The following is a 19,422-nucleotide window of genomic DNA, read 5'->3' on the forward strand; positions in this document are numbered from 1 at the left end:
TGATTTTAACTGTTATATCTTTTATACCATTATTGTTGTAAGCTGTTGCAACAGAGTCTCTGTAAAAGATCTCCTGTTGTGTGGTGGTGATCATTTTGAGCTATGCTTATTGATATTCCATATGGGAAGATTCAGCACGTTTTATTTTTATTATTTTTTTAATATTTATTTATTTGGTTGCACCAGCTCTTAGTTGTGGCAGGTGGGCTCCTTAGTTGTGGCATGTGAACTCTTAGTTGCAGCATGCATGTGGGATCTAGTTCTCTGACCAGGGATTGAACCTGGGCCCCCTGCATTGGGAGTGCGGAGTCCCATCCACTTGCACCACCAGGAAAGTCCCTCAGCTATTTTCAAAGAAAAATATATCTTATTTATCAACTGTGGAAAACTTGGTAACCTAAGAATTAGAAGTTAGCATATCATATACAGCTGGTATTTCCAAAGGAAAATAACATACAATGAAAGAGATATATTTGCTTCCAAGAAGAAAGCCAGTTCCTAAACATTGCTAACATTTAAAAGTCTAAATTTTACAGGTTAAATTTTTTAATACATGGATTAATAATGTTAATCTCTTGATATATTGCATTCATCTTTTATCTCCTAATCAGTAAATTTGAATGTCAATTAAATTGAAAGTAATGGCTGAAGAAATGTTATAGTTATTAGCTTATGAGTATCTTTAGTAGTTTATAGAAGTACTTTCCAAACATTACAAACAGCTATAGATTAGCTATCTAATGATTGTGAACATTAATAACTAGTCTTTTAGCTGAATAATTGAGAACAGTATCTGGTAATTAATTAGGAATTATCAGTCACAAATACCTTTAGGAGAACGGTATCAAAAAAAATAACAACAGTGATAATTACTCAGTTGCCATTTAGCTTTTCGACTATTGGAATAAATTAAAAGGAGATTTAAAAATCAACTTCAAAAATGTGAAAGCATTTCTAATATTCATATTTACAAAGGAAAGAGTTGGTTTGCTTAGGAAAGACAAAGCACTATTTTGGTACAGATTTGACTGCAAATCTGTTTATCACAAAAGGAAATATATTCCTTGTGGCACATTAAGAATGTACTTTATGAAACTGTACATTGCATTGAATTGAAATATGTATTATAGAAACCATCTTCTTGTGCTTGAAAAATTAATGTTAAATACTACCTTTTAACCTGTCTTTTCCAATGGACAGTTGAAAGTTTGTCTGCTGGTTATGAATGTGGTTAGAATTGAGAAAGAAATATATTACACAGACCTATATTTCACCTTTAGAATGAATGGTCTCTTATCAAATGGTTGAAAGACTAACTATGATGACAGTCATGGAAATTGTAACTTAAGTGAATACTAGTAAGAGCATCATGGAAACAAATCTTTAAGAGAGAGTTTGTGATAGCAAAAATATGTATCTTCTGTTGGCCCTGAAGGGGACATGAAAATCCAAGAGGAGTTCCTCAGATTGTTTATGAACCACAGGAAAGATCAGTTCTATATAATTGACTATATGCTATTGCTACAGTAAGGTGTTATAAAACTTTTGTTTCTATGATACCACTACGTTAGTAACCTTAATAAAAGCATTAACATAAAAGTGTGAATGAATTTTTTAGGACTCTTACCATTTTACACATTTTTTTCTGTTAAGTTTGTATCCTATTACCTAATAAGAAAAAAAAAAATATATATATATAGTAGTATTTAGACGTAAGCTTTGGAAATGTCCATTAAATCCCTGTTGTACACCATTTTAAGATGATGATTGACATTCATCATAAAAATACATTGGTCAGGTATAGTCATAGGATTTTGAAATTTTACTGTACTGTTTTAACATCCTGGATGAGTTTTATAGTGGCAGTAATGTAGGTTCTAACCCTTCAGTTTCAAGTCTGTTTTATTCATTCTTCAAAACAGTGCTCTTTAGTATAGGAGCATACTTGGTTTTGAAATGGATTGCAGTGTTTTTGCTGATAACTTTCTTTTGTGATAGTTATATTAGTTGAACTAGGGAGGTGGCAGTCCCCCCTCACATTAGGAGTATCACTTGGTCTTGTCGTAGGATGAAAACTTATCCTTACTCTACTAATTATCCAATGTCTCAGTTTATTTGGATTTATTTTTAATTTCAATCACTAAAAGTTTTAATTTTTTATTTGCATTCTGCTGCTTCAAAACTTTGTTGATTTTTACTTATGTGTTTTTCCAGACATTTGCAGTGGTTCTGTCTGTTTCTATCACTTGGTACTTTGTGATGTTGGCTCAGAATACACTTACATTGTTAAAACATTTGTGATTCTTTTCACTTAATGCCCCTGTTTCATCTTTCATTATTATTATTATTTATAAATTTACTTATTTATTTTATTTTTGGCTGCGTTGGGTCTTCGTTGCTGCGCACGGGCTTTCTCTAGTTGCAGCGAGTGGGGGCTACTCTTTGTTGTGCTGCTTGGGCTTCTCATTGTGGTGGCTTCTCTTGTTGTGGAGCCCAGGCTCTAGGGCGTGTGGGCCTCAGTAGCTGTGGCACGTGGGCTCAGTAGTTGTGGCGCACGGACTTAGTTGCTCTGCGGCATGTGGGATCTACCCGGACCAGGGCTCGAACCCATGTCCCCTGCATTGGCAGGCAGATTCTTAACCACTGCGCCACCAGGGAAGTCCTCATCTTTCATTATTTAAATGTAATTGATTCAGTCTTATTTCCACATGTCTGTGATCATCCAGAATTATTCTGAGTAGTTTTTCGGATGTTCAGAGGTTACATCTTGGAGCCAAGCACATAAGCTGAAACTCTCACTGAGACAGGAGACAGGGCACCATCATTCTTGATGTTCATGTTTGAAAGAAATGTCTCCGGTGCCCCCAGGAAAGATATCCTAGGGATGCTAAACTAGAAAGAGGTTTATTATCTTTTAAAAAGATTTACATACATCTCCAGTTACCAGAGAAAGTATTTGCAACTTCAGGTTTTCTAAAGGAAATGCTAAAGAGGAGAGAGGGAGTTTTCTTTCCCTTTTTGCACCAGGGAAAATTTAAAATATGAAATCTTCTAGGTCTGTATTTACCCTTGTACTACCCATTTTAGAGAGGAAAAATATGAGCAGCAGAGAAGTCAAGTGACTAGTATAGAATCACATAAGAGAAATGAAAAACGTGTTTAAGAGTTAGATGAGGAGCTCTCCCAGGTAGTAGAACCAAAAGACAAAGGGATGAAAAATAGAGAAATGGTAAGAAAATTAGAGGACCAATCAGTGCAATCCCAAAAAATAGAAATCCCGGAAAGGGAGAACAGGGGTAAAAGCGGGGAAGAAGGTATAAAGTATTCAAGAAAATTTCCCAGAACCAACGGATATTTGTTACTAGACTGGAAGGGCCCAGTGGGTATATTTAGCACAGTGGATCAGAATAGACCGGTGGCAAGAATCATTGTGGAATTTCAAAGCACTAGGAACAAGAGAGGACTTCATAAAATTTCACGAAAAAGAACAAAACAAGTCGTATGAAGGATCAGGAATCAGAAAGATCTCAGACTTCCCAACAGGAAGCACAAAAATAAGAAGGCAGTGAAGAAATACCTTTCATATTCTGAAGGTAAATGTTTTCCAACCTACAATTTTATCTGACTTTTAAGTTTGAAGGTAGAATAAATTTACTTTTAGGTATCAAAAATTTCAAGCAGACACTGGAGGATATACTGCACCAAAAGGAGAGAATAAAACAAAGAGGAAGATATGGGTTATAGGAAACAGGAGAAAGATGAAGGGGATCTCCAACACTGTAGTGAAGGGAGGTCCCAGAATGGCAGCTGTGTAGCAGACATATGACCGTCCATCTAAACTGGAATAGTTTGACTTAAGATACAGATATAGGGGGAGCTATTATTATTGAAATGCCAGATGCCTTTGTAACATCTTTTTAAAGCCTGAGGACAAATTACCCACATGAGATGGGCTCATGTTCTCATGACTACTTGTCTTCACCATGTGGTGATTAGTTCCTGTTCTCTCTAGTCCTGCTGCCTGGATCACCTGAAGATTCTCCCTTCACCCCTCAAAAATGTGGTCTGCTTTGTTCTGCTTCTGAGAGTAGAATAGTGAGCTTAGAATTGGACAATACAATATAAAATAGTTTTCTTCTTGGACCTTACTTATGCCAAATACCCACTACCTGGCCCCCACTAGCCCTCATAGATTCTCTTATCCTGTATATTTCCCAGTGTTTCCTAATGACCTTGCCTATAGACTTCCCAGAAATAGCCTTATATATCCTCTTAGAGAAGCTGGAGCCGGCTCCAATACACAGATTCTGTGTAGCTTGTCTTCTCCTTGGAGCCTTTCTTTGTTGTGGCAATATTGGCCTTTCTTTTACAAAACTAGCTAGGTTTATGGTATACTTAGTTTCTTAGTTTTTAGGTAGTAAAGCTATTAAAAAACAAGTAGGAAACAGTTAATAGAAATGCCAGGATACTGATTTCCTCTTGATAGGGGTGGGGAGATTGGGAGCACCATTGGGGATGGGCACATAGGGGAATTGTGAGGTAGTAATAGTGTTCTGTTTCTTGATGTGGGTATAGGTACATGAGATTAAAAAATTACTCTTTAACCTGTACCTATAGATTGTATATATTCATGTTTATTAATACATTTTATAATAAAAATTTAAAAAATCCTTAATTTGAATAAAATCAAACCCAATGATTATTCAAAACTAAACTCATTCTATAAGACTGTTGTATTATACATTACATGTGTATCAGAATAAAATTCAGCCTTTAACATAGTCTGTACTGCTCTCTAATCATGATCTAGCCAATGGCTGCATCTTTGACTTTATCACCTACAGTTCTCTGTGTGCTGGGTTCTTATTGTTTCTCAAACGTACGGAGCTTATTTTGGCTCCAGGGCCTTTGCATTTGTTCTTCCTTCGGCCTGAAAGTCTTTTCGTTACATGATATTCATGTAACTTGCTCTCTCACTTTATTCTTGTCTCTGTTGAAACATAACATCTCCAGAGACCTTTCCCAGTTACCCTAGTAAAACATACCCTCCCATCTAGATTGTCATCTTCAGTTATTCTCTATCTCCTTTTTTTCTTCAAATCTCTTACTATTACTTGACATTATCTTATATATTTACATGTTTATTTTTCATCTACTCCATTAGAATATAAGCACCACGAAGGTAGGAACATTTTGTTTTTCATCACACAGTGTCTGGCATACTGTAGATATTCAGTAAAGTTTTCTTGAACGAATAAATGAAGAATTGGTCAATTAAAATAAAGAACATCGTTCAAAGAAGATATCAGCCTTCTGGGTGTAAAAGAAATTGATATTTTGTTAATGTCATTGTGCCATTTTACTCTTTAGTGTTGAATACGTGCATTTCATTTTGAAATATTCAAAAAAGTTCCCCACATATTTAAAATTAGGAAAATGTTTATTTCCTAAACATTTTTATTTTTAGCTATACCACATTATGGCAAGAATGTACTGTATATGTAATGAGCAAAGGCTAGTTAATAGCTATGGAAGGAACTGTGTACATCGTGCATTATTTATAATTTTGTTTGCCTTGTATCCATGTGGATACACATCTGTGATTCAAAAAGGCCTGTGAATCTTTGGGCATGAAAAATCATCTTTTCTTTTTTTGTTATCATCTACTACCATCCTCCTATACTAGGGCTCAATAAAGGTTTGTTGACTAAAAGGTTCAATTTACTATATATGTTATAATAATATAGGTTACATAAACAAACAATTCCAGCATTGATAAACTATAATTATGCTTATACCTTCTGTATGTATTATACTTTTATTTTTTTGAGAGGTGTTCCCATTGAAATTCACTAGCAGCAGTCACATAATGGTGGCTATAATATAATAATGCTTGATGAGATAAGAAATTCATAAACCTTTTGACATTGAAAATCACAGCACTGTCTTTTATACTTTAACCGTAAAAGTTTTCCATTTATTTGAGTAAAAGTCTAATAAGCATGATATGAGGATGTTCACAGTGCTGAATACATGGTAATCTCTTACATACAGCATACAAGTGGAATGAATGGTTGTGTGGATGGATGAACTGGAACTTTCAGACCATTTGTGATCAGTTCAACTTTGAAAATTATGGTTGACCTTAGGGAAAGGGTTGGATCTTTTCATCTCATTGCTAAAAGAATTTATATTCTTTAGCTTAGTAAGAGAAAGTTTTAGTAGCTTAATAAATATATAAAGAGCTGCTATAATATCTAAGTGTGTGATTTGCATCATATATGAAGTGAACATAATTGGTATTTTTTATCTCTGCTGAGAATAAATCATGGGGAAATGGGTTTTCATTGCATTTGAAACGATATATTACGTAGTGCACAAAGCACTTCCCAATGGTACACACTTAGATCCTGGTACAAGTTATAGAAGTCAGTAGAATATAATGTACTCTTTTCCTACATTATATGTCTTTAAGAATAGGCTAAATAACTATATTCTTGTTATTGTTTGATGCCATGCTACCTGTTAGCATTAAGATTAGCTATAAGTTTTTGACTGTTTAGATTTTTGTGATTGACTTACCTTTTGTTTATCGTTCTATAAATAAAGATATTATAGGAAAACTGTCTTACTGCATTATATAAACCATATATTTGAAAAATTAAATATTTTTATGTTCTGTATGCTCTGTTCTTTCTTTTTTTTGCATGTTTTGACTGCTTGTATGTTTTTCATGTAGGTCACTTTTGAAATACATAAAGAAAACCTTGCCAATATATTTAGGGAACACCAGGGAAAAGTTGATGAAGAAATAGGGCAGTGTTCTTCAAGTCCAATTCAAGCAGTCTCTGGCATTAGCAGGGATGTTAATGTTTCAGTAGGACCCCAGCAATCGGATACAAAGGATTCTCCTCCTTCTTCTCATATCACCAGAACTAGTGATGAAAAGTCAAGCATTGGGAAGACAAGTTCAGTAGAATCTGCATCCATTGTTGAACTGCAAACTCACAATACATCTAATGAAGAAAGGACAACTGTGCAAGAAAATCAGGAGTTACTGGATGAAGTCCCTTTAGAAGAAACACTGAAAAATGAAACAACTAATGCAGAGAGTTTAGAAGGATCTTCTGACATGATAGAAGCTGTGACTGTTTCCTCTGATTCTTTTAAAACAACTGGCAAAGATATAATGACTGTCAATGAGGTAACTGCTTCCATAAGTTCTCCTTCAGAAGAGGATGCTTCAGAGGTGCCAGAATTATTGGATAAGTCTGTAGTAGAGGAAGAAGAAGATGATGATTATGTAGAACTGAAGGTAGAAAATATTCCTACTGAGGAAGCCAGTCTACCTACAGAGCTCCAAGGTAACAGTTTGTCTCCAGCTGCTTCTGAGGCCAGTGAAAGAATGGACATGTTTAGTAATGACCACAAGTTAATATTTCAAGAGGAACAACCTGTAAGTAAGAAACAAACTGACACTGAAACTCGAGATCCTAAAGATTCTGCAGTCTTGACTATGACAGCATCAGGGTCTTCAGCTACCTCACCAGGAACTACTGCTTCCCAGGCAACTGTTCAATCAGATGTTGGTCAGATGCTGGAGATAGGGGAGAAGACTAACCTCGCCGGAGAAACCAAACTACATAGTGATTCTAATAGTAGTACCTTCGAGTCTCCTACTACTTCTGAGCAGAGGATTGCTAAGTTGGATGCTTCCAGTGTTGCTACAGATACTGAGAGATTGGAATTGAAGGCCACTACAAACATGGAAGCATCTCAGCGTCATCAGCCTGTGCTTGAGGTGATTATATTTATTATCTTCTTGAAGTGTGTTTGCATTGAGTTGAAATAGAACAAGTGTATAGACTTAGATTTTATTTTATTTTATTTTGGAATTGGTTCATAACCTATTTGCAATTACATAAATGCAGTGAATGTGAAGATTATTATCTTTAGCACAGGGTTTGGCTTTCAGTATGAGTTTGTTAAATGGCAGCTTTTATTATTATTGTCACCACAGTATCATCAAAAGTTACTACTTTCAAGTTTCAGTGTTAGTGTATTTTTAGCTTATAAAGCAAACATTGGAAATACTTTTACCCTTTATTTGATGACCCAGTCATAGTTAGGACGTTAGTTTTTAAGCAGAATCTAGGACTACCTTCCTGCAAAACCACCTGCCAGTGTGTAATTTTAGGTACAAAGTATGTGGTTTAAAATTGTTCCATGAGGTCTGTTTACTTTTTTAAGAGACAGGAGCCTTTGTGCAATCCAGAGACACAGCTTTCTTCCTTACCAGTGTCTCAGAGAGATTCATGACACCACTGTGGGTGCATGTTGTCATTTCCCACTTTAATCAACTCTTACTGCTCCTCCTCCAACTCTGTTTTTTTTGCGGTACACGGGCCTCTTACTGCTGTGGCCTCTCCCGTTGCGGAGCACAGGTTCCGGATGCGCAGGCTCAGCGGCCATGGCTCATGGGCCCAGCCGCTCTGCGGCATGTAGGATCCTCCCAGACCGGGGCACGAACCCGTGTCCCCTGCATCGGCAGGCGGACTCTCAACCACTGTGCCACCAGGGAAGCCCTCCTCCTCCTTTTTTTGTTGGCTTGGTCTTCATTCTGTTGTCTTTATTTTTGTTTTTTCTTAATTCTAGCCAATTTATAATCCAGCTATGGCTTTTCTTTTATGTCAGTGTTCAAAACCAAAAGCTTCCTGATTCCTTTATAAAATGTTGCATTAGCTGGTGATAATACTAACGTGGTTCCTGGCCAGTTACTGCTGCATTGTGCTGATTTTGCATTTTTTTATATCTTTGCTTTAAATGTATTAATGTTATTACTCATTGATAATTTTTCTCTGATTTAGTCCCTTAGTATCTTAAAATGTGAGTATTTGTTAGATGAATTACATAGAAGCTATTAAGTTATTAATGTCTACCTTTGAAGTTGAACTGATTTTATTCTTTTTAACTTTCTCTATTAGATGTCAAGGCAACAGGAGCAACCAGGGCAAGGAACAGCACCAGATGCAGTTAATGGACAAAGGAGGAATTCCAGATCTATGTTCCGTATTCCAGAGTTCAGATGGTCTCAAGTGCATCAGCGTTTGCTCACTGATCTATTATTTTCAATAGAAACAGACATACAGATGTGGAGAAGGTTTGTCCATATGTTTATTATAGAAGATGTATATAAATTTTAGTGTTTGTTTTCAAAGAAATTTATATAGTTGACATTTTGCAATTAATTTCAGTCATTTGCTTAAAAAGTAGGTTATAACTTATTTCTGTGGTAGGGTTTTATTGAATTAATGTTTATTCTCATATAAATGAGGTACCATATTTAGAGTATAAAAACTTGAAAATTTTTCTTTTAAAAAGTTTGCTGTGTACTTTACAGCATATAATATAGCATATAATTTGCCTGAATGTAGGTCTACTGACTGGGTTTATTTCTAGAAATAGTAAAAAAAAGAAAATTGGGATTTATGTAAAACATCTAATTTTCCATTGTATTTTTAGTACAAAGAGTCTGTGTATTTCAGATTATCCTCCATTGTATGATTTATGATTTTAAAAGTGCCTGATGTGTTTATTGTTATTTGTATACTACTCTTATTCTGTTTAAGAACATTTCATGGCATTGTCTAAGAAAACGTTATTAGAAAATTCATTTTTAATAGCACATTTAGCACCATTTACCTCTTAGTTTTTGCCACTTCTTAATTTTGGTCCTAGTTAAGGATAATTTAGTTCAACTTTTATATTAAGTGTACGATGAATAGTGTTAACATTTCAGCACTGAAAAAGGGCATGTGTAGTAACTGCTGATATGGAATGGTCTACATCTTCTAAGGAAGTATACACCCTCCTCCAGAATGCCTGCTGCATCATTATCTTTCCTCAGCTTTCAAGATGAAGCAAAAGCACCTTCTTATCCTCCCTCCCCTCAAGTAGGCAAACTGTGATTTCCATTTTTGAGCTTTATCAGTAAACATCATTTATCTTTGGACAGCCATTCAACAAAGACAGTCATGGACTTCGTGAATAGCAGTGATAATGTCATCTTTGTACACAACACAATTCATCTCATCTCTCAAGTGATGGACAATATGGTCATGGCTTGCGGGGGTATACTGCCATTGCTTTCAGCTGCTACATCGGCTACAGTAAGGACTTAACTACTATATAAAGTTGGTGTGAAAACATGACTTATGCATTCTTATTGATTAAAACTTGAATGTGGTTGTTACTATGCATCATAGGTCCTGTAATTCAAAAGCAACGGAATCCTTTTATAATTACTTGAAAGGACCTTAGAATCTGTTCCATGAATGAAGGGACTAAAAAGAATGTTTAATTATTAGGGATGAATGAGTTAGTGAAGAATATGACTGGCAGTGTTTCACCTGTATGTATGCTTTTTTTTTAGATGAAATGATAAGAAATCCCTCTGTTGAAGTAGATTTGTGAAAGCCTGGCTTTTTGTAAAATTTAGAAATCTGTGGAATGTATCTCATAAAATTGGATTTTTATCAGAATATAAATGTAAATGTCAAACTTTATTCCTTACAGCATGAGCTGGAGAATATTGAACCTACTCAAGGCCTTTCAATAGAAGCCTCTGTGACATTTTTGCAGAGACTAATCAGCCTTGTGGATGTTCTTATATTTGCAAGTTCTCTTGGCTTTACTGAAATTGAAGCTGAAAAAAATATGTCATCTGGAGGAATTCTGCGGCAGTGTCTCCGACTGGGTGAGCTGTTAAAACCCATTACTTAGGAATTTACTTAAAAAATTTTCAGTGATCCAGACATATTAAATTGAACATTTTCTTTTTCCTGTTGGTGGGAAAAAGTGTGCTAGGCAATTTGTCTTATGCTACTTTTTAGCCTCCAAAGAGTGAAGGACTGTGCATGTACTGGCTATAGTAGTACTTGTGAAGGTAATAGAGGAGGAAGATGTGTTTTGAAAATTCTGCATTGATTCTGGTCAGCATTACTTCTTCTCCGCCCACCCCCAATCCCCCAATCTCTTTTTGCTTTAAAGTAGTGCTTCTCAAATTTTAAGATGATTCATACACATGGATCACCAAAGGATCTTGTTGAAATGCTGATTAGATTGTATAGGTCTGGGATGAGACCTAAAACTGCCTTTCTAGTAAGTCCCAGGTAATGCTGATGCTGCTTCTCTTAACAAACACACTTGAGTAGCAAGGTTCTAAACTAGCATCATTCAAGTATAGCCTTTATCCAAATAAGCTGTGATAATTTGTTAAAGCAGTTAGTAAGATTATTAAATCTCTGTTCTTCTCCTGGAGGCAGTTCTTCCTTAGGTGAAAGTTAAAGTAAATTAAACGAAGTTTTAGTGACATCTGAACTTCCTTAGGTGAAGAAGAAAATTTTTTCTCTATGCAGAAGGTGTCCTGTATCTAGTCATAAATACTGAGACTTTGTTAATGATTTGCTTATTAAATGGAGAGAAGTAGGTGGAGAAATGGGTACCAAAAAATGGAAGCAAAATCTTTAGGAACCATGGCCATATGAAGACAAATTAGAAATAAGGCATCTATGAAAATATAATACCAACAGTGGAAAATCTGATTAGTTAATGAAGTATTTCCCCATATTTAGCAAGAATATCTGTTACTTAAACAGATGTACTTACATTTTTTTTGGTACAATAATTATTTTTACTCAAAATGCTATTCAAAGTACTTTTAAACTTAGGATGCTCTAAAGGACTTGGTATACTATTTTTAGGGAGTTTTAAAAAAAATTTTAATTGAGAGAGATTGAAACGGTAAGCACAACAAAACAGAAGCTATCATTTATTGACTACTGTCATATGTCATTGCTGATTTTCACGAGTCACCAATCATTTTCTTCCAGCCATTCATTCATTTGTATTTTCTTCCTTTTTTTCATGAGGAAAATTGAGATCAAAGAAATTAGGAAATTTGCCAAAAATTTAAAAGCTATAAATTGGTAGAGCTGGAATTTGAATATAGTTTAACTAATGTTCCTACTCTTTCTGTTATAGGATACACCCTTAAACTTTATATCAGTAATATAATTAAAATATTTAGAACCCATTGCTTTTGTATATGCCATTTTTAAAACCTTTCCACTTTCCTAAAAAGAGTGCACTTTTGGAATTGAAAGTACAAGACTACACTAGCAGTGCTTCACTATACTCAAGAAGTATTAGATTCAGAAGCTAGGGGAATACTGTATCTCCCTCATTTTCATAACTGTAGAAGAAAATAAGGAAATAATTCAGTGTACTCCAGCACCACATGTTCTCCTTGTTCAGGATCACTTAATAGAATATGGTAAGCTTGGTAAACAGTCCAAATGTTTATGTTTTTTTAAAAAAAATAAGTAATTAATTTATGGCTGCGTTGGGTCTTCGTTGCTGCGTGCGGGCTTTTCTCTAGTTGTGGTGAGTGGGGGCTACTCTTCGACGCAATGCGCAGGCTTCTCATGGTGATGGCTTCTCTTGTTGCAGGCTCTAGGCTTCAGTTGTTGTGGCAGGCAGGTTCTAGAGCGCAGGCTCAGTAGTTGTGGCGCACGGGCTTAGTTGCTCCGCGGCATGTGGGATCTTCCTAGGGCATGAACCTGCGTCCCCTGCATTGGCAGGCAGATTCTTAACCACTGTGCCACCAGGGAAGTCCCAGTCCAAATGTTTTGATCCCTGGTCTCCTCACTCCTGTTTTCCTGAAGTTGGGGTTGAGAAGGTAGGATGGCAACGGGAAGAAGAAACTGTGCTACTGAGATTGATTGATACTAGGCATTCAAATGTGGTTTTTAACTTTGTAATGCAGACCAAACTTGATTTTATGCAACATGTGACGAAAGTAGTGGAAGAGTTATTTTCCTGGGCCTGACTCCAAATTTGACAGAGTTGTATTCCATATTCTCTCTCCCTCCCTTCTTCACTGTGTTCCTTCCCTTTTCCCAACTGTTGTTGCTCTCTTTCAGCACCTTTCTCAATACTTTCCCTTTTCAATTCTGTGTGTGCTAGCCATATGATAGTCTGGTGACAGTTAAGGTCGTTATCACTTAAGTTTGCTATTTTGTTCCTAATTTGCTCTCTCACTCTTGTTGAGACAAATACCTTCAGTGCTACCAAATTGGTTGGGAATTGAGATGATTACATTATATCAATCAATTCGTAGTCAATTGTGTATTACCTAATTTATTACTTAAAATTCGAAATTAATTTCTAAATAACTTGAGTTAATTGCCTGAGTGAGATGTTTAGAGAGGTAATTTTAGACTGTATATTAATCACAATCTCTTTTTTGTCCCCCGCCTTTTAAACAGTTTTAATGAAAGCCAGTAAAAGGTAGATTCTATAAATATTCCTTTTAATGCTGTACCCTCTCTCAGTCTCTATTAATATCATGCTGTAATGATAAAAATTTTAAGAAAAACATGCAAGTTTCTAGTTTAACTATTGTACTTTAATGAAGGTAATAGAAGGTTATTTTACCCTGGACTAGTTGATGGCAATGTGATTTACTTTCTACTTTCTTAACACCTTCAAAAAAAGTTCTTTTCTTCCCTATCTTTTCCTCCATAGAAGATTATTTCAAGTAGCTTATGTGATGCCTAAAGAAACAGTACAGTGTTTATTAAGGTTCCTGAACTGATTCTCTTTTAGCAGTGGGCCCTAACAGAGTAGCTAACAAAGTCAGAAAACAAACAGTGGGTGATAAAGCCCAGGGACATTTTAGAAATTTGCTGAAGGTAATGTTTCAAATCTTATGTAACCCGTATAGGTGAGTTTCGTCAGTCTCATAATCTTAAATATAATTTTTTCTTGCCCAATTTTTTCCTTAAAATAAATTACAGTGTGTGCAGTGGCAGTAAGGAATTGCTTAGAGTGTCAACAGCATTCACAGCTGAAAACTAAAGGCAAAGCAGGAAAAGTCCAGAAAACAACACACAGCCTGATTCCCATGGGGAAATCTGCAGCAAAGGTAAGCATACAGAATAATTAATTAAATAAAAAAGCATTCTCTCATTTTACGATTAAGATCTTAAATTTATTTGTTCATTTCAACATAAAGTTAAATAAATTTGACAGAGGTCCTAAAATAGTTATTTTAGTCTGTGGACATAACCTTCAAATATTTGTGTTTAAGTATACAGTAAAGATTTGCTTATACTTAATCTTGTCTGCTTTTCCAAATGTTTACTTTCCTTGTGTCCATGATACCTTTTCCTTCAAGTATGTCAATTTGTGTTTCGCGTACTCCGTGAGTTAGCATGCAGTTTCTTTTTTCCTTCATGACTCCCTTCTACATCCCCCACCTCCATCCTGACACCCAAAAAAAGAAGACAGAAAGAAGTAGGAAAATAAACTGGGAAAAACAACATTATAGCCTATGGAATACTGTTTATTTTTTAAAATGTCTGTGTAATGTATATATTTATATTTTTTTGTCTTAAATAGAGTCCGGTGGATATTGTAACTGGTGGTATATCTCCAGTAAGAGATTTTGACAGGCTTCTACAAGACATGGATATTAATCGACTTAGGGCAGTTGTCTTCAGAGACATAGTAAGTTACAGTATTTCTTTTACATATTCTCTTAGCTGATACATATTTCCTCTGAGGCCCAAAGTATTGAGAGTGAACACTCTTTGTGATATAAAATAGTCAGGTAGAAATAAGAAGGCCTAGATACCAGTTCTCTTGACGATGATTTTAGAATCTTAGAATATTAAAAATATTGTTTATATAAATGGAGCTAATATATCAGGGTATTGCTACCAAAAAGAAAAACACATTATTACATAGTAAGCATTGTAAGTGCTTCATATGTTCTTATTCATTCCAACAACTTCTTGAGTTGTGTACTTTGTAATTCCCATTTTATGAATGAGGAATTTGAAGCACAGAGAGCTTGGGTAACTTGTTCAAGCTAATGGAGCTAGTAAATGATAGGATTCTAACTCCAGAATCTGTGCTCTGAAAGTTTTATATGATATAAAAATACACGACGAAATGTTGGGAGTGGTGTTTTAAATTTTTTAAAGATTGAAAAATAGTTTCATTTTAGCTAATTTTGATATATAATATGGCAGAATTTCATGTAGGAATGTAAAGTCATATAAAAAAAGTATAATCATTAATATTTATTGAACACTTACTGTGTGTTTAGTACTAGCTGCTCTATATTACATATACGTTTTTTAAAAATAAACTTTATAACTTCAATTTTTAACTTTCCCTTCTCTTTCTCCAGTGTTTTAGTCCTCTTTTGATTCTTCACTAAGCTTTATACAAGTATACAACTTGTTAAAAGTAGTTATAGGTAATAATTATTAGCTATAACTAATAGTTTATTTTGTATTAAGCATATAACTGGATGATTTATATGTATTACCTCATTTAATTCACAGAATAATCCTATGAGAAAGATAGCAGTATTAGCTTAAATAGTCTGCTTAAAATCCTACAAGTAGTGAGAGGTAGAAGTGGATTAAGGACCTAGGGAGTCTGATTCTTGAAACTTTGATCTTAACCATTGTACTATAATGCCTCCCTGGATCTCAATTTTTTGCTTTTTGGTAGCTGTTATTATTCCTTTAATGAAGAAACCATTACTTTTGCTTTTTAGAACCCACTGACTGTGGTCCACTTTAGAACCAAATATTGCTGCTTCCTTCTCTCCCCATTCTCTTTCCTTGAGCAGTTGTTGAGTCTATTGCCCTGTAACTTTGTATTTCCTAGAATGAAGTTTCAAAATCTAGAATAGATGATGTAACTCTTTGGCTTAAAAAATGCTCTAATGGAAATGCAAACCAAAACTACAGTGAGGTAGCACCTCACAGTGGTCAGAATGGCCATCATCAAAAAATCTACAAACAATAAATGTTGGAGAGGGTGTGGAGAAAAGGGTAACCTCCTGCACTGTTAGTGGGAATGTAAATTGATACAGCCACTATAGAGAACAGTATGGAAGTTCCTCAAAAAACTAAAAATAGAACTACCATACAACCCAGCAATCCCACTACTGGGCATATACCCTGAGAAAACCATAATTCAAAAAGAGTCATCTACCACAATGTTCATTGCAGCACTATTTACAATAGGAAGGACATGGAAGCAACCTAAGTGTCCATCGACAGATGAATGGGTAAAGCATATGGGGCACATATATACAATGGAATATTACTCAGCCATAAAAAGAAACGAAATTGAGTTATTTGGAGTGAGGTGGATGGACGTAGAGTCTGTCATACAGAGAGTAGTAAGTCAGAAAGAGAAAAGCAAACACCGTATGCTAACACATATATATGGAATCTGGAAAAAAAAAAAAGGTTCTAATGAACCTAGGGGTAGAACAGGAATAAAAACGCAGACATAGAGCATGGACTTGAGGACACAGGGACGGGGAAGGGTAAGCTGGGATGAAGTGAGAGAGTATCGTATTGATATATATATACACTACCAAATGTAAATTAGGTAGTGAGAAGCAGCTGCATAGCACAGGGAGATCAGCTCGGTGCTTTGTGACCACCTAGAAGGGTGGGAAAGGGAGGGCAGGAGGGAGATGCAAGAGGGAGGGGATATGGGGAAATATGTATACAAATAGCTGTATATGTTATACAGTAGATTCACTTTGTCATACAGTAGAAACTAACACAACATTGTAAAGCAACTATACTCCAATAAAGATGTTTTTTAAAAAAAGTTCTCTAATGGCTTCCCATAGCACTTAAAATGAAATCACAGCTCCTCACCCTGGCTCTGAATGATTCGGCTCTTTGGCACTTTCTGATTGGTTATTATATCACGATATTTGGACAGAGAAATAGAGTGTCTCCTGTGTCTACCGTGTTCATTTCTGAAAGTAACAAATTAATTTTTTTGGTAATTATAAAAGTTATATAATCACCTTGCAAGAATTTTAGAAAAGAGAAAAGACCACATTTCCCAAACTACATCCCAGAGCCTCTCTAGCATAAGCAAACTTTGAAGAAAAAGGAAATGACCTAAGACTGGGGATATAAATAAATTATTACCTTGAGGTTAAAAGCTAAGGTTTTTAATCAGTCTAATCTGAGTTCAGATTTGCTTTTTCATTTACTGTATGCCCTTAGGTAAATTACTTAACTTCTCTAGGCCTCATGTTATTTAAATGGGTTAATGAATATAGCACAGTGCCTGACTCATAGTAAGTATTCAATAAATGACAGCTACAATTGAAAGTAAACTTGTTTTAGGAGTTAGGACTTAAACATAAGGATCTATGGGATATTTTTTATTTGGGCACAAATCAGGCATACACCATAAACTTCATACTGTAGTTAGTAAACACTGAACATATTAATGGGCTAAATAAAGATTAGATAGGTGTAAATAATTTATAAAAGATTAAGCAGGGCTTCCCTGGTGGGGCGCAGTGGTTGAGAGTCCGTCTGCCAATGCAGGGGACACGGGTTCGTGCCCCGGTCTGGGAAGATCCCACATGCCGCGGAGCAGCTAGGCCTGTAAGCCATGGCCGCTGAGCCTGCGCGTCCGGAGCCTGTGCTCCGCAATGGGAGAGGCCACAACAGTGAGAGGCCCGTGTACTGAAAAAAAAAAAAAAAAAAAAGAATAAGCAGACCAAGCAAGTTATTTGCCTACATTTTTAATGTTGGTACCATTAACAGCAGTTACTATAATAGATGGTGGGACTGTGTGGCAGAGGAACAGAGGAGTTTCTGGAGAAAAGGGATGGTTACTAAAAAAAGGAAAAATGTACATATATCTTTTCCATCAAAACTGATAAGATCTTACACATGAACCTAAAAAGTACCATAGATTCTTGTTAGATTATATATACAATACGTCTAATAATCCTATCAAGTAGATATGTTCAGTAGACTCTGAGATCTCATTTTTTCTCTGAAATTGTGTCCAAAACTTTTGATATTTGTTAATTGTTAACCTTCAGTTTCATTTGTGCCAATTGTTTCCATTTATTTATCTGCTAGGCAGCCGTGTTCTTTGTTTCGCTTATCCTATATTTAGCTGCTACTTGAGGTACCTTTAGTTTTCAGGATTTGCTGGAAGAATTTGAGTTTTTCCATTAAATTAAATAAGTTCAAACCTATTTTGAAAAGTTATCAAAATCAGTGATGTGTACAATGTTCCTTTGAAAATGGGGAATTTGACTAGGTGAACTGGTCATTGATGTACAGGTATGTAAGTGATCTGTAGAGCTGAGATGAAGCCTGGACCTCTTTAGAGGTCAGTCTAGTTTGTCCTTTTCTTTCTGGTAGACACTATATTTTCCGTTGTGGACACTTGAGTCTGTATTACTTTAAAATACTCTTGAGAATTTCTTTGGCATCCAGTTCTGTATGTGATAACGTTACTTTAAAAAATCTTGAATGCTTGTCTTTTAGGAAAACTGTTATTCTGATTTTTTAAAACATTTTAATTCTTATGGTTGGAAGCAAAAATAGTTGTTCACATATAATGGTAATTGCTGTTTGATTAACCTTACAAAGTATATTAGGACATATCTCTTCAGATTTAGTTACTTAATTTAAAAAAACAAGCCAGCTTCTCTCTTTTCATGTTTCACAAGCATAAAACCTAATATTTACAGGCATTTTTCCAAGAGTATTTGCCTAATCTTTGCTCAGGTGAATTCATTACTATTTTCTGTGTATATTGAAAGATTTGTGAACATGTTTTCTATTTGAATGTTGTCATGTAAAGTAAGATTCAAACATGTTATTTAATAGTGGCTTGATCAACTCCTTTTATTTTTCCCCAGGAGGATAGCAAACAAGCACAGTTTTTAGCCTTGGCAGTTGTATACTTTATCTCTGTTCTTATGGTCTCGAAGTACAGAGACATTTTGGAACCCCAAAATGAAAGGCATAGCCAGTCTTTTAAGGAAGCTGGTAGTGAAAGTGGGAATTTATCACTTCCTGGTAAGTTTCTGTATTTTATTATCTGGCATCCAAAGTTCAAGTAAAACATTACCTACTTATGATAGTTAAAATATTGATTCTGGAATTTATGTATAAAGTGAGAGTATGTATTTATTTTTACTAATAACCAAATATTTTAAGTACCGTGTAGTTAATTGCAATTGGGAGATGGTTTCTGTTTGTTAAGTGAGCCATCTATTTGAAAGATGAGAAAATGTTATTCTTTTTTTAAAAAAAATAAATTTATTTATTTATTTATTTTTGGTTGCTTTGGTTCTTCGTTGCTGCGTGTGGGCTTTCTCTAGTTGTGACAAGCAGGGGCTACTCTTTGTTGTGGTGCGTGGGTTCTCACTGCGGTGACTTCTCTTGTTGCGGAGCATGGGCTCTAGGCCTGCAGGCTTCAGTCGTTGTGGCTCACGGGCTCTAGAGCGCAGGCTCAGTAGTTGCGGTGCATGGGCTTAGCTGCTCTGTGGCA

At 35.4% G+C, this 19,422-nt stretch overlaps 1 protein-coding gene across 2 annotated transcripts in view; it reads left to right on the forward strand.

Annotated features, from left to right (window-relative positions):
- Positions 1-19,422, forward strand: part of LRBA (LPS responsive beige-like anchor protein) — a 723,035-nt gene that overhangs the window by 157,786 nt on the left and 545,827 nt on the right. For both annotated transcript variants that reach the window (XM_024764049.1, XM_024764050.1), the window contains 7 exons: positions 6,740-7,801; positions 8,985-9,160; positions 10,016-10,169; positions 10,576-10,756; positions 13,860-13,987; positions 14,464-14,571; positions 18,788-18,947. In XM_024764049.1, coding sequence (XP_024619817.1) covers positions 6,740-7,801; positions 8,985-9,160; positions 10,016-10,169; positions 10,576-10,756; positions 13,860-13,987; positions 14,464-14,571; positions 18,788-18,947 — 1,969 coding nt within the window. The remainder of the gene's footprint in view (positions 1-6,739; positions 7,802-8,984; positions 9,161-10,015; positions 10,170-10,575; positions 10,757-13,859; positions 13,988-14,463; positions 14,572-18,787; positions 18,948-19,422) is intronic.

The sequence above is a fragment of the Neophocaena asiaeorientalis genome, unplaced genomic scaffold (genome assembly GCF_003031525.2).
Source record: "Neophocaena asiaeorientalis asiaeorientalis breed wild unplaced genomic scaffold, Neophocaena_asiaeorientalis_V1.1 scaffold594, whole genome shotgun sequence".
NCBI lineage: Eukaryota > Metazoa > Chordata > Mammalia > Artiodactyla > Phocoenidae > Neophocaena > Neophocaena asiaeorientalis.